The sequence below is a fragment of the Tamandua tetradactyla genome, chromosome 4 (genome assembly GCF_023851605.1).
Source record: "Tamandua tetradactyla isolate mTamTet1 chromosome 4, mTamTet1.pri, whole genome shotgun sequence".
Lineage (NCBI taxonomy): Eukaryota > Metazoa > Chordata > Mammalia > Pilosa > Myrmecophagidae > Tamandua > Tamandua tetradactyla.
The window spans coordinates 188,922,005-188,938,527 of NC_135330.1; the positions used below are offsets into that span (position 1 = coordinate 188,922,005).

The 16,523-nt window shown below is 37.0% G+C and overlaps 1 protein-coding gene across 1 annotated transcript in view; it reads left to right on the forward strand.

The window, feature by feature from the left end:
* SGCG (sarcoglycan gamma) overlaps positions 1-16,523 on the forward strand; it is a 137,286-nt gene that overhangs the window by 23,799 nt on the left and 96,964 nt on the right. Inside the window, exon 2 of the mRNA XM_077155867.1 lies at positions 8,949-9,143. Coding sequence (XP_077011982.1) covers positions 8,949-9,143 — 195 coding nt within the window. The remainder of the gene's footprint in view (positions 1-8,948; positions 9,144-16,523) is intronic.

Consider the following 16,523-nt stretch of genomic DNA (forward strand, 5'->3'; position numbering starts at 1 on the left):
GAGGACAGAATGCTGAGTGGAATAAGCCAGATACAAAAGGATAGATATTGTATGATTCCACTTTTATGACCATGGTAAAGGTAAAATCAGAGGCATACAATACAGAGATAGGGGATCTAGAGGTACACGGAAGCTAGATATGGGTGAATGGTTAGCTAATTAGGTTGAACTTAAATGTAAGGGAATAGATAAAAGTGAAGGTGGTTCATTAGTGGGTCTATAAGTAATATTACCATACTGAAGATGAACAAGATTGAAAGGAGTTGTATAGACCCAAGTGTCCTACTGATTGACACTGCAAATATAAATAAGTTCTTGCATGAACTACTGCAAAGATATGAATCTTGTATAAGTTCGGGGTATAAGGTGAAAACTGTTATTGCATGCTGTGGGCTATGTTTAAGAGTAAAACATCAACAGTACCACAGCAATACCAGGGTTAAATAATTAAGGGTGGGGAGGGACAAGAGCTAAGGGGAGGTTTGGATTTCCTGTTTGATGAGGGTGTGTTTATTGGTTATCCTTCTCTTGGGAACAGTGAAATTATCTAAAATTGAGAGTGTTGATGGACTGTTGACTTTAGACATTATACGTTATGGCCAATGAATGAAGTGACTGAAGGATGCAGTGACTGAGAATTAGATTGGCGATCTGGCGATCGGTGGTGTGTACCTGTGATTGAATATTGTGCTGCTACAAAAAGTAACAAAGTTGTGAGGCATGCAACATTGTGAATGAATCTGTGGGACATTTGGTGAGGGCAAGATAAGCCAGAAACAAAAGAGCAAATATTGTATGGTCTCATTTAGAAAATACTTATAAGAAAAGAGGGGCCTAGACTGTGAGCTCTTAACAGCAGTCACATTTAGTCCAGGCTAGTAATTGCTATTTCTTGATTTTGAGAGGCTGTTTTATATATATAACCTGGTATTTAGAGATGAGAATGAAGCTGATCAGGTCAGGATTAAGGGAATTCAGAATACAGGAGTAAGGAAGACATTGTCTGTACTTTAGAACTTCATCTACTCTTTGACACCAAAGAAGAAGGGTTTATTTTGTCCAGAACCTCAATTTTCTGTGGCACATCATCTAACTCAATCTGTCTGCATGGGTCATTTAAATAATTCAAACACAGAATGTCCAGAATAAGAATGAGGGCCTTTACTCCTGTATAGCTTAATGTAATGCCTGGATACATCTGGAGTATTTTAAACAGATAATCAAAAAGTATTGGCAGAGACATTTGAGAGATGGGAGAGAAAATATGGAGATATTACACTGTACAAGCAGGGAAACCCCTGATACTGTGTCAAAAATTAGGGATACCCAAATCAGTAAGCCAAGCCTTTCATCTTGAGGCTTACTCTTGTGAAGCTCAAGTGCATAGCAGAGAAGCTTAGCCTACCTATAGGTATGCCTAAGAGTTATTTCCAGAGGACCTCTTTAGTTGCTCAGATATGAGCTCCCTCTCTCTAAGCCCAACTCTGCAAGTGAAATTATTGCCCTCCCCCCTACATGGGACATGACTCTCAGGGATGAGCCTGGCCCTGGCACCGTGGGATCAACAATGCCATCCTGACCAAAAGGGGGGAAAAAGTGTAGCAAATAAGGTATCAGTGGCTGAGAGAGTTCAAATAGAGTCAAGAGGCTACTCTGGAGGTTACCTTTATGCAAGCTTCAGTTAGACACTGCTATCTATCATAGCTTGCCAAACCCCAAACAAAACCATTCCAGCCAATCCTAAAGAACACCTAGGGCATTATATGAGTCTACAAATGTTCCATGTACTAGGGTAACTTTCCAGAAACCTAAAACCTCTGGATGTGTCCCTGGACCAGATAAGTCCTGAAATGCAGAGGTGCCAGGCTTTCCAGAACATCAACTAGTTCCATCTCCTTACCCTATATTATCAACAGCCCCTTCCAACATGAAAAATTTAGAGCGGACATTGCCCAAATACCCCTGAAGAGTGAGAGAAAGATCAAAGGTGATGGTGGAGTTATACAGAGAAGGTAGGGTTTAACAAATGAGTATGATTGCTGAATCATTATATTGATATTTCTTTTAGTGTCCAGTATCTTAGAGCAGCTAAAATTGTGGAATTGTAACCCATACCAAACTCTGAAATCTGTTCTAAAACTAATTGCTGTTATGTGCTTTACAATGTATTGCTTTATTTGTATATATGTTATTTTCACACCAAAAAAAAATGGTTGTATTGGTAAATACACAGCTATATGATGATATCGTGAATCACTGTACACTTTGAATGATTACACGGTGTGGGAATATATAATATATATCAATAAAAAAAATTTTTTAATTATGATGTTTCCTGTCTGCAGTTCTATCCATTAGAAAGTTCATAACTATATTTAAAGGAAACAATTAAGGCCAACCACAAATTAAGTATAGTATCAGCATACTTTGAAATATAGTTGACAGAAAATAAATTTAATTTTTTTAATGTCAACATTTGATAAGTGGTTAAAAATATTTGTAAAAGGAGTCTATAAAAAGAAGTCATTTTAAATAGAACCCCCAAATTTTTCATTTTTTAAATTTCTGGTATGAAGTATTTATATCATTAAATTTTTAAAGTTTTATAAATAGATGAGCAGCATTGTCTTGTTCCAATGAAATTTCTTGCCAACATGATATTACTTTGCAGTTGTCTGACCTTAAGTGCTATCCTTCCAAATGCTAATTATAATAAATATCAAGGGAAGCAAGCCAAACCAGAGAGCTTCTGAAAGTCTCTTCTAGCTTCACACTGAAAAACATTAAAAAATTACACTACGTTAATGGTGTCTAATTTAAAAATGAAAGCCATTTGTAAGTGTGAGAAGTAAAATTAACAGTTTATTAAATAACAAAATCAACTTGCTAGAAAAAGTTTAAGTTGGTCCTTCTACCTAGTCATTTAGCTCATGCTTATACAGAGAAAAACCTCTTTTTATGCAATACAATCAACACTGTAAGTGGAAGATTAACCACACATACACACACAGACAAATCAGTGAAATACGCAATATAAAACATGACACAGTAGAAAAAACAACTGTCAAAACACAGAAGAATTTAAAAGTGGGTTTGGGAACAGGGGAACCTGGCTTTGGTTAAAGACAGCAATTCAAGAAGACTAGAAGGACATCTCACGGCGTTGGATCATTCAGCATGAAGTCAGAACGGTTTACAAAGGAAACAGAGTCCTGCCTTTTACTTAAGTTAGCAAGCTGATGCCAGGGCCCCTTTGCCAGTCATCAAGGCAAGTGTGCAATATGTGGGGTGACTTGTAACATAGTAGAGTGCCTTCCCCATTTGCCCTTCTCTGAGAGAGTCCCTCCAGATTGGAGGAAACCTTGCTGATTGTCCTTCTCAACAACCATCTCACCATCCTCATTGAGTAGGCTTGAGTTTTCTAATTACAGATAGTTGAGGAAATTCAGAAGTAACTCAACTTATTTTATTGTTTTTCATATATTTCAATTTAAAGGAAATTTTCTGGTTATTTATCCATTCAATGTTTGCATTACATTTATTCAACAAATACGTGTTGATGACATACTCCATGCCAGGGACCATTCTAGGTCCTGTGGAACATCAGGTCAACACAAAAACAAAATGGTGCAAAATCCCTACCCTCTCAGAGCTCATAGTCTAGTTGGGTGAGTGTATACAATAAAATAAATAAGTAAAATATATAATATGTCGTGTGGAGTTAAGTGTCATGCAGAAAAATTAAGCAAGAAAGAGCCTAGAAAGCATTGGAGGAGGGTTTTTTTTTTAAAGAAGATGATTTTTTTAAAGAGGGCTTTACTGTAAGTGATAGTCAAGAAGAGATTTGAAGATGTAAAAGCAGAGCCCTGCCGCTGTCTAGGAGAAGACCTCCAGAAAGAAGTAACTGCAGAGAGGTGGGGTTATGGCTGTAGTACACACGGATGAGTAAGGCTGGTGTGACTGGAGCCAAAGAAGCATGGAGGGGGACTGATAGCAAGGAAGACAGAGAGCTCCAGGAGGCCACATCAACGATGGGCCTTATCAGCCACGTGGAGGGTTTGGGTTTTACTCTAGGTGAAATGCAAAGCCGCAGAAAGGTGTTAGGCACCAGTTGGAAATTACTGATTCATGTTTTCAAAGGATGGGTTCAGCCTCTTCGTGGAAATGGACAGTAGCATATTTAAGGATGGAAGTAGAGAATTATTAGGGGGTTGTTGCCATCAGGCAGGGGTAAGTGACAAATGGTCAGATTCTGGATTGAAGGCAGAGCTGCTGAGATTTGTCGATGGATTGGATGTAGTCTGGGAGAAAGAACGATATTAGGAGCAATGCTCAGATTTTTGCTTGGGACACTTCAAAGATATTGTTATTTAGTGAGATATGAAAAATTTCACACAGCGCATTGTGGGAATAAGAGGCCAGGGATTTGGTTTGGAATGTGTGAAGTTTGAGATATAGGAGCCTTGAATACAAGGGGAATTGGGGGCTAAGAATATACACTGGGGAATCCTCAATTTGGGGAAGTATTCACTTCTGCTAGATGTAAATCATACAGAAAAGGGAGGTCCAAGGACTGAGCACTAGGGCAGGAAAATGAGGAGAAGCAGCAAATGGGAATGAGAAGGAGTATTATACAGTAAGAAAGAAGCCAGGGAGTAGGAATTCTGGAAGCCAAGCGAAGAAATGTTTCAAGGAAGAGGTAATGACCATTTGGCAAGTACTGATGGTAAGTCATATAGATGTTCATGGAGACTCAGCCGTTATTTAGAAACACTGAGGTCATCAGGACCTTACAGGAGCAAGTTTTGTGACGTGGTAGGTGTGGAGGCTGTCTGGGAGTGGGTTTTACAGAGAATGGGAGACACGGAATTCGTGACAGTCAACCCAGATGACTCATTCTAAGAGTGCTGCTGTAAAGAATAGTGAAGAAAGAAGAGGTATTTATTAAGCACCTGCTGTTTGCAGAGGATATAGTGATGAAAGATAGTCCCCACCCTCAGAAGGCCATAGTCTTGTGGCTCAGCCTAAGGTGGTTTTTCTGATCTCTTATATTATCCTCATTTCTATTCTTTCAACATTATTTAGAAAGCAGAGATCCTATATTTATATTTTATGAGTCCCCTCTCCAACCAGACACTTCAAAAAACACTTACATGAAGTCGGCATATATTCTTTTATTCCATCTGAAATTAGCTCCTCATCCGTCATTGTTTCAGACTTTTGGACTTCGATCACAAGTACTTAATCTTTTTTTAATGGACTGAGCATGTCTATATATTGTAGAATATGTTATTTAATGTATACCTCAGAGAACTTACTCATCTAACTTACCCCATTTCTTCCTTTGCGGATTAGACAATTACTGTTTGTCAGATTCAACAGTTCTTTCATACAGTCATTCATTCCTTCATTTTAAGACATTTATTGGGTGCCTATTATTTTCTACTGTAACTTTTAGGGGGGATACAGTAATGAATAAAACAGGCAAGGCCTATGTGGAATATACTTTCTTAAGAGGGGGAGGCAATAAGAAAGTGAACAAATAAACAAAAGCAGTGCCCAGGATTAATTCAGGGGGACGTAAGGACTGTTCTCAGAACAGAACTGCTATCAGCCCTCCTGTAAGCCACACCAAAGTTGCCTTAAATGGATCTTAAAGTTTTCTCACTTAGTTAAGTGCGAACAAAAGCATCCTGTGGTAGGCAATATGGTTCCCCAAAGATGTCCATGTCCTAATCCCTAGAACCTGAGAATACGTTACCTCACCTGGTGAAGGGACTTTGCAGATGGGATTAAGGATCTTGAGATGGGAAGTTATCCTAGACTACCAAGTAGACCCCACAAGGTTCTATAAAAGGGAGCTAGGAAAGTCAGAGAAGGAGATGTGGCAATAGAAGCAGAGTCGGAAATGAAGGAATGTCTTCCTTCATTTTAAATGTCTTAAAATGAAGGAATGAATGACTGTATGAAAGAACTGTTGAATCTGACAAACAGTAATTGTCTAATCCGCAAAGGAAGAAATGGGGTAAGTTAGATGAGTAAGTTCTCTGAGGTATACATTAAATAACATATTCTACAATATATGGACATGCTCAGTCCATTAAAAAAAGATTAAGTACTTGTGATCGAAGTCCAAAAGTCTGAAACAATGATTGCGGATGAGGAGCTAATTTCAGATGGAATAAAAGAATATATGCCGACTTCATGTAAGTGTCGGGGCCACAAGCTAAGGGGTGTAGGTGGCCTCTAAAAGCTGAAAAAGACCAGGAAGGATGTCTCCTGTAGAGCCCCAGAAGGAACACACTTCTGCCCACACAACCTCATTTGACGTCCAAAAATGTAAGACAATAAATTTGTGTTGCCTCAAGCCATCAAGTTTGTGGTAATTTTTTGCAGCAGTTGTAGGGAACTAATACACATTCTTAGCAAACTTTGCTTTTATTGATCTGCAACAATAAAGACTCAACGCATGCTTTAAATTCAGATTCACTGGCCACCCTTCCCATTGCAGTCACATTCCCTTAGCCTATATACAGAAATTGTGGAGCTTCTGCCATTATTTCAGATCATGGTAAGTACTTTGGAACAAATACAGTAGTGTGATGTGAAGGTGAGTGAATGTCCAAGGAAATTTCTGCAGGGAGGTGATATATGAGCTGAAAGATAAGAGGGACCCAGCTGAGCATTTTAGGTGGAGGAAAAGGCCCAGAACATGGGTCCTAAGGTAAGAGTTATCCTGGCCTATTGAAGAATAAATAGAGTGGGGGTGCTAGGGTAGTTCAAGGTAGATTTCTTGCCTGCTATGCAGGAGACCCGGGTTCAATTCCCGGCCCATGCACTTCCCCAAAAAACAAACAAACAAGCAAGCAAGCAAACAAACAAAAAAGCAATCAAACAAAAATTCGACAAATGGTGCTGAAATAACAGGATACTCACATGGAAAAAGAGTGAAATGTGACCCCACCATACAGAATACATGGAGCATTATGAGCAGAACACAAAATGGGGGGAGATGACGTGAAAGAGGTCAACAGAGGCAGATCTTGTAGGGGGTTATAGGTTCTAGGAGGTTGGCTATCTCAGTGTGGTGAAAAGCCACTGGAAGGGTTGAGACATTACAGTGACAGGAGCTTCCTTATATTTTACCCTTTGGCTGCTGTGATGGTAATGGTCTCTAGAGGGAAAAGAACCCAAGCAGGCTATAGTGGTGGATGGGCCCCAGAGAGATTTCACTTCCTGGTGGCCTGAACTAGAGCAGCAACAATGGAGATGTAGAGTAGTGGACAGATGTGACACACGGGTTGGAGGTAGAGTTGGTGTGAGGCTTTCTGGGGAAAGAGAAGCAACGGTGACTTCTACAACTTTGGTGTGGGCCGCTAGAAGGTTGATGGTGGTCTAAGAGAGACTGAAAGGGTACAAAAAAATGAGTAAGTAAATTAATGCCCTAATGGAACTGTTAAACATTTAGGTTTTGAATAATATAGATCCTGGGTGTTTGAAAACATACGTGATGAATAACACAGTTCTATACAATCCTACAATATAGGAAAGTGTCTGTGGTTAAGTTGGAAAGAGATTTAAGGAATTGTCTTAGATCATGGCTTGTTTCAATAAAGACACTTGCAAAACATCCCAGAAAATAAATGTAGAACCTTTCAATAAAGAATGTCACAGGAGACTATTTTATATTCTGTTTCACCCGTTTACTACATTTGCAATAAGAAGAGTCTCCATGATTTCTAAGCTTCACTTTATAAATTAAGCCCACTTTCTTTTGCCCTTTGTGTAAATGAAAACTGGCTGCTTCAAAATCTATTCGAGTTGAAATTGTTGCTAAAGTTGTTATTTCTAATTGCCACAAACACAATATCTATTTTTAAAGATTTGTACACACACAGACACAGTCTGATTTTTCTAGAAGTGGGTCAGTAATTTTAAAAGTTAGTATAGACAAAGGTTAGTGTCTGTTTAGTTTTGCAAAGAGCCTGTTTATTTTTAAGTAATTCGCAGCTTAACAAAGATAAAATTTAATCACATGACCTAAAATTGAGGCATTGTATTCTATTTTAAATAGATATGTAAGTTATCAGCTTTGTTTTCCTCCTGCTGACTCTTTTAACAACCTGATAACTTGATTATTTTAGGCTGATACTTTGATTCCAAGTTTCAGTGCCAAAGAACTTTAAAAGCTTTGTGTCTATTGGATTTACTGATTGAATTATGAAAATATGGTCAATGAATATCAAGTGAATTTGTCATATCGAAAATATTTTAAATGGCAGATTATGTGTCTCTACAATTTAAACACAGTGTTTTAGTTTCCTGTGGCCGCTGTAACAAATTACCCCAACCTGGGTGGGCTGAAACCACAGAAATGCATTCTTTCAGAGCACCTGGAGCCACATTTCTAAAATCAAGGTGTGGGGGCCTGCTCGCTCTGGAGGCTTTAGGGTGAAGCTGACTTTGCCTCTTCAGGTGGGTGGGCGTTCCTTGACTTGGGACTGCATCATTCCAAACTCTGTCTCCTTGGTCATGTTGCTTCTCCTCTTCTGTCTGTCCGTCTGCTCTTCTGTGCGTCTCTTATAAGGATTTAGTGTCACTGGATTTAGTGCTCACCCGGATAATCCAGGTAATCCAAGATGATCTCATTTCAAAATCTGTCATTTAATCACATCTGCCAAGACCGTTTTTCCAAATCAGATCCATTTACAAGTTCTTGGGATTATATGCGGACACCATTCAATCCACTGCACACGGTGACATGATCCAAGTAAATTTAATTCCGTATTTAGAAATAATTAATTTCGTTAACTTATTATTGGGATAAAAGTCTATTACGTTGTTAGGCCCATAGTAAATCTATATTGATCGACACGTTTCTCTCCCTTCCTTTTCCTCTCTCTCTCCCCATCCCTCTTCACCCCCTCCCCTTCTCCCCACCCTGACAGATGGTTCGTGAACAGTACACCACGACCACCGACGACACCCACCTGGAGAGGCCAGAGGACCAGTATGTCTATAAAATTGGCATTTATGGCTGGAGAAAGCGTTGCCTCTACTTGTTTGTTCTTCTTCTACTCATCATCCTCGTGGTGAATTTTGCCCTTACAATTTGGATTCTTAAAGTGATGTGGTTTTCCCCAGTAAGTATTTTTAACTTGAAAGCATGCTCTTGTTTCATCTGCGGTGTCACTCACCTTGTTGAATAGACAGAAGCATCTTCTTTTATTAAGTAAATTATATTTATTTCTTCCCTGTCTGGATCAGAATTTTCAGTAGCAAAATGTACATATAATATTTACATTGTTTTCCTTTATTGCCCCGCTGTGAAGTATAGTTTGTTGTTTCTTGGTGGGTTTTTTTTTTTTGGTACTTTTTCTCATTAGTCATTGTCTTTACCTGGTGGTAAATTTGTGATCATCTTGAATTTACCACTGATTGAATCACATGTACTTGTAATGGATTTTTCTTCTATTTTAGTCTTTTCTTCATAATCATTTAATTCATAAATTTGTGAAATTTTATTAATCATTTGCTTTTCTAACCTCACAAAGTTGTAAATATTTAGTATTGAAATGCCACTCTCATTTTTAAAAATTCCATTCTGATACACAAGAAGTTCATGTCCACATTTCAACATTTAGTAACAGACTTAGTAAATAAAGAACCAGCAGTCTTAAAGGGATTCCTATTCTATTTCAGACATCTTCATAGCTCTAAAAATAGCTGGCTAATATATATACTCAATAATATTTTGTGCACTCTTTGAAAAAAATAATCATTTAAAGAATGCCTTCATTTTGCAAGATAACTAACAATGAGAAAAAAGTGCTGCCGTGATTATCAGAGGTAGATCAGTCTGATCCTATCATGCTTCTGGAAATGTGATGCACACACTGGCTCTTTCCAAGAACAGTAATTGGGGTCATTCATTCGCAAATGTCTTTGATTAATCTCGTTCTCTTTCTAAGCTAGTATTTTTATCCTGTCCTAGTTGTATAACCAATAGAGAAATTATCTATTTTGATAATAAATATAGATAAAATTTATTTATAATAAATATATGTACAAAGTTATTATTTATAATAACTACATAAATTAAAATTATCTTTTGTAATAAATATATTTTATTTATGCAGAGGTAAAATACCAATCAAATCGGAATAAACCTTGAAATATGTGTGTGCTTATATTTAATCATATATAACATATATGTTAAACATTTAAATTAATCAAATTTAAGTGGTTATTTCATGTTAAAATTTATTTTTAAAACTGTATTTCTGCAGCACCACAATGTACTTGGTTTCACTGGCAGCTTTATGTCATGAAAATAGCACAGCCTACAGGATGCATGTTTGTGCACATCATGTGCATTTTAACATCTACTTTTAACAAATTTAATTAAACATGTTTTGGAGACTGAGTCAGGGTCACTACTGAAGTCATCCAATTAAGAACTATGGAATCTGTCAAGGACACCTACTGAATAGAGGACCACACGTTAGCCTCTAGGAAGCCCTTCAGCTGTGCAGACCCTGAAGAGAGAAAAAGGACCAATGGAACTCAGAAGGACCAGATGTGAGAAGCCATCCCCCAGCCTAGCAAGCACTGAGTGCATCCAGACTGGAATAGTTCATGACTCCAAGAGACTACAAACTACATAAGTACTAAGTCCCTATCTTCTTTTGCTCACCTTTGTGATCCTGGCACATGGTTGTGACTTAATAAATCTCTTGAATGAATGAATGAATGAATATAAGCCTTATTTTAGAAATATGTGTGAATTAATTTTGTAAACTGTATGCAAATTTAAAGTAACATTATATCTAGTTCACATGTTTGTCATATACTGTGGCCTTTAAAACAGCTGTTAGGTATTATAAATTTAGATTAAATTAAGTTGTGCCTGCAGCCAAGTTCATTCCATCGTCTTAGGGTAGCTAATCAGAGAAACCGGCAGACTTTTCCTGCCATCCCTGCAGCTATTCATAGCTAGAACTTTCAAGTGAGATACAGTCATTTGGGCATTCTGCTTTTTTCAACATTAGTAACCTGTTGCTACTTGGAAGTGAATATCCATGGTTCTTTATTACTGCCTGTGATCGTTTGAAGTGGAATGGACCCTGGAAGATCAGGTTCTTAAATCGACCCAGTCCTGTGGGTGTAGACTTAATGTGGGTGGGAACTTTTGATTAGATTATTTCAGTTAAGTGTGCCCCAGGTGGGTCTGAATCCTCTTACTGGAGTCCTTTATAAGGGGATGAAATTCAGAGAAACTCATAGACGCTGAGAGAGAAAGCCACAGAAACAGACAGGAAGCCACTGAAGCCAGAAGGTGGAAGCAACAAAACCTGGAAGAGAAGGGAGAAACCAGCAGACACCATAAGCCTTGCCATGAGACACAGGCGTCTTGGATGGCCGGCAGCCTGTCTTCAGGAAGGTGTCATCTTCAGGATGCCTCGAATTGGACATTTTCCACCTCAGAACTGTAAGCTTATAAAATAATAAATCCCCATTGTAAAAGCCAGTCCATTTCTGGTATATTGCGTTTCAGCAGTTTTAGTGAACTAAAACACTACTCTTCAACAAAACAATAAAAACCTGTTTTTCTTTTGATTATGGAATCAAAAGTCAAGAGAAACAACAACACTATTCCATGGGAAGTGCTGGACCATAATCAAAAGATAGATGGGGGGTCATTTTTCTAAAAATGGGATGTAAATAATGCTATTCTCCTATATGTGGATTTTGCTTATATTCCATATGTTATGAGGCTCTAAACTGTAAATTAATGTGTTTTATTTTTTGCTGTTTTGAAAGATATCAACATATAAGTTTTCATTTCTTTTTAGTTTTATTCATCTATAAACCAAAATTCTTCTTGAATATGAATACAAACATGTCAGGAAAGTAAGATGATCATAAAAAACATGTTCTACAGTTTTGGGTCTGAAATACTAAAGTCAGAAATGGATTTCCACATTTGCCAAGATCTACGGAATTTTTAACGTGGAAATTCTTTATAATTTATAAATTATAATTAATAAATTCTTTATAATTTATAAATTATAATTAATAAATTCTTTATAATTTATACTTCTTTACCTAAAATTCAATGTAATACCCTATTTCATGACCGACAGAGACAGTCATGACAGTATAGTAAAATCTGTCATTTCCAAAATTACCAAATGGCTTTCCTACTTAGATCCCCAACAGTATAATAATGTAGCATGTTAGCCATTTTATATGTATTACATTTCAACCCACTTTCTTCACTTCATTATGCTGTTACTTCACTGTAGAAAATAGTAAAGTTAACCACCAATAATATATTCAAAAATGCCAAGATAAAATTGAGGGCTGGGGAGAAAAGAAAACATCTCAAAATGAAAGCACAAACATGCCAAAGAATATTGAGATTCCAAGAATGCAAAAAAAAAAGGACATGGTTAAAACGTTGACAGGCTATTAATCTGGATTCAAATGAGGCTGAACTTTTAACAGCTTTTTTGTATCCCACAGGTCAGGAAGAACCCAAATCATGGGTATCTCACAAATTCAGTTCTAGTCTTAGAATTCCAAATTATATATAAAAGCAATATTTATCCATTTATGTCATTTCTATAAGATATCTGTTGAATATACAGTAATATTTAGGAAACTGAAACTGATGCAAAGCATAAAGTTTCTAGAATATTCCCTGTTAGCTATTTGTTTTAGTATCTTAATGTGCTCAAAGCAAATACCATGAAATGGGTCGGGTTAAACAATGGGAGTTTATTCACCCATGGTTTGGGGCCCAGAAAAATGTTCCGATGAAGGCGTTATTACACGATACTTTCTTCTGGAAGTTCAGCTGCCAGAGATCCTTGGCTCCTCACCACATGGCAAGGTACAAGGCTGCATTTGCTGGTCTCTCCTTTATCATCTCGGTTTCATGATTTTCCATTTCTTGCTTCCTGTGGCTTTTTCTGTCTCTGTCTGCATTTCATTCTCTTATAAAAGACTCCAATAATAGGATTTAAGACCCATCCTGATTGAGAGGGGTCACACCTTAGCTGAAGCCGTCTCATCAAAAATCCTACTTACCATGGGTTCACAGCCATAGGGATGGATTAAATTTAAGAACATGTTTTTCTGGGGTACATAGAGCTTCAAACCACCACCCCATCCTAATAGGTAAGTCAGTAATAACCAAGCCAGGTCTCAATTCATCCTTATATTAGGGTTCTCCAGAGAAACAGAAGCAACAGATATATATATCTGTATATATACACATATGTAAATGTTAAGAAATTTATTATATATTTTATATATATATATTTATTATAAGAATTGGCTCACGGGACAGTGGGGATTGGCAAGTCTAAATTCATAGGGCGGGTCACAAGTTGGAAACCTGTGAAGGTGATGTTGAATTCCCCAGGAGAGGCTGGCTGACTCAAGCAGAGATGGAAATTCTTCTTTCTGGCTGCTGAAATCATCACTTCTCCTTTTAAGGCCTTCATCTGATTGGATGAGACTTCTCTTTTAACAAAGGCCAACTCCTTAGTTGATTGTGGATGAATTAACCACAGATGCCATCACCTTACTGATGAGTTAAATCCATAAAATATCCACACAGTAACAATCAGGCCAGTGTTTGCTTGACCAAACAACTGTACACCGTAACCTAGCCAAACTGACACGTGAGCTTACCTATCATAATCATGGAAGTGCATATTAAAGACATCACTGTAATAATATGGCTAATTGTGTTTTTCCTTACTGCAAGTACTACAATATTACTTCTAGTTACACTGTTCATGAGCATAGAGTGATATCTACGAGTCATATCTGTAAGGATGTTAAAATAAACCATTTAAAATTGTTAATGACCTATACAGATTATAAAACTTCATATTTATCAATATTTGCTTACATATAAAATATTTAAGTGTACTTAATAAATATAATTTTAATAGGTAAGATTAATGATTCTGAGCTAATTATGTTAATCTTGAAAATTAGGTTTCCTTGGGCATTTTTATTTGACCAAAAAATGATATAATTAATCAAATAAGAGTTATAAAATCAAACATTAGAGTTAAATGTATAGTTCTCCTATAAAATACTTTGTTGATAAATTTGTTTGTTCATTTTCATGTCTTTGGTAGGAGACAACTTTACCCTTTTTTAAGAGGTCACAAAACCTGAATGAATTTATCCTGAACAAGGATTTGAAATTAATCCCAGCAGTTAGATATCATCCATCAAGCATTTTCCCATTAAGAATCCTTTATTTAGCAAAGAAGTTAAATCCCTAGTAGATAGCCTGTGTAGATATGTCCTTAGACAAATGTTTTATCATCATTAAACAGTAGTGATCATTCAAAGGAATGTGAAAAGAATTGCATTGGATGGCATTATTTCAGCCACATAGTTACAGAATCATTTGAAAGGCATTTAAAAGACTCAATAGGAAAAGAATGTAGATATACAAGTAACTATTCGCTGTCTTTGCACAATCATTATGCAAGTTTCTTAAAATATCAGCTTTTTAGTGACCTTTCTGTTAGCTCTATTTGTTAACTATTCCATTTTATGAACTGACAAAAAATGAAAAAACTTCTTTGCACTAACTACATATCTTCATCTCTATGATACTGAATTCATGCCAGATGATACCCAGATCCTTTCTGATATAAAAGTTGATGATTTTATGTCTACTATACTTTCTTCATGGATTTGCACAAGTATTATTGGCTTACTTTTCTGGATCAAGATTCATAACCTCAAAAAACTCTTGTGGCTTTGGGTAAGCATACATGTGTATTGCAGACTATGTCCGTGATAAACTGGCTTGTACTATGAATACTTAATCTGATGGTAATGACGATAATCATTAAAATGCCTGCATATTGTTAAATATCTTTATTTTGCTTTTTAAAACTATGCCTAGCTTATGTTTGTGGAACTCAGAATTCTAAGAAGGCACCACGATGTGTGCTCCCTGGTGGTGGAGCCTGTGTGATCCCCTCCCTGGCCTGTGGCCAGGGCCTGGGACTTGCATCCAGTCAATAGAATATGGCAAAAGTGATGGGATTATGAAACCTCATGTATCACCGCTTGATTAGGTCACATAATACACAAAGGTGAAGAGGTTTTCTGGATGTCATTAGGGTCTCCAGTTAAGTGGTTTTAAGTTCATCAAAAGAGAGATTATCCTAGATGGGCCTGACTAAATCAGGTGAAACCCCTTAAAAGAGAGACTGAGGCCTTAAGGGCAGCTGTCAGCTGCCACATTGTGAGAGAACTTGTGAGGGGGACACATGGCAAGGACCTGTGGGCAGTCTCTAGGGGCAGAGAGCACCCCTGCTGACAGCCATCAAGGAAATGGGACCTCATTCTACAACCATAAGGAACTGAATTCTGCTGACAACCACGTGAGCATGGAAAAAGATCCCGAGCTCCAGAAAGGAACCCAGCATAGCTGAATCCTTGACTGCAGCCCTGGAAGACACTTGTGGGCTACAACCCAGCGAAGCCACACTTGAACCCCTCTCAGACACTGAGAGATAATAAGCATGTGTGGTTTTAAACTGCCAAGTTTGTGATAATTTGTTACATAGCAGTAAAAACCTAATGCATTGTTGCTAATTTATTTGAAATTTCTCTTTTGGCTGACATATAAACAAAAAGAAAGCAAACAGAAAAACTTAAATGGAATTACCTGATAATTTATATTTCTACCATCTATTACTAGAGAAAATTCAATTTTGTATCTTTTTATTGATGGATATTTATATATTTTAAATAACTGAGGAAATAATAACAATAAAATAATAATACTTTAGCCTAATATAATAGTGTATGTTTTAACCACCTGTTACTTGAGAAATTATCATTTGTCAAACATATTATTTCTTTTTTAAAATATTTTTTAGACCCGGGTTCGATTCTCAGTGCCTGCCCATGCAGAAAAAAATCTATATGTGTGTGTGTGTGTATATATATATAGTGCATGTGTGTGTGGTGTATAGTTTTTCATTTCAATAACAAAAAATATTATCTGATGTATTTTTATGCTGCATTGATCATTTTAGTTCATCAAAATTGAGGAAATAACTAGGAAAAGATGTTGGCGTATTTATTTTCATGAAAAAGTTTATATTTAAAAGGCTCTTTCCTTTTGATTTTAATAACTCATAATTTAGTGTGTATATAATCTACACGGCCTGTCCACACCCATTAACTCAGTTTATCTTCATCATTATCCTAGGAGCTTGATTTTTACAGACTGCAGCATTATATACTTTATTTCAGTGATTTATTGATGGACAATCTTAGCAGGTACCAGGAATCATTGAAATCAGGACCATCTAAGCCAGATCTTCAAGACTCCACCATACCTGCCCAGAATTGCCCAGGAAGATAGTTCACAGATTTGGAATCCTTTGCACAGTAGCCATAAGGGCCCTGTTGGGTATAGGGCCTGATGAATAACACCCGTTCTCCCCACCCAAATTCAGGACCAT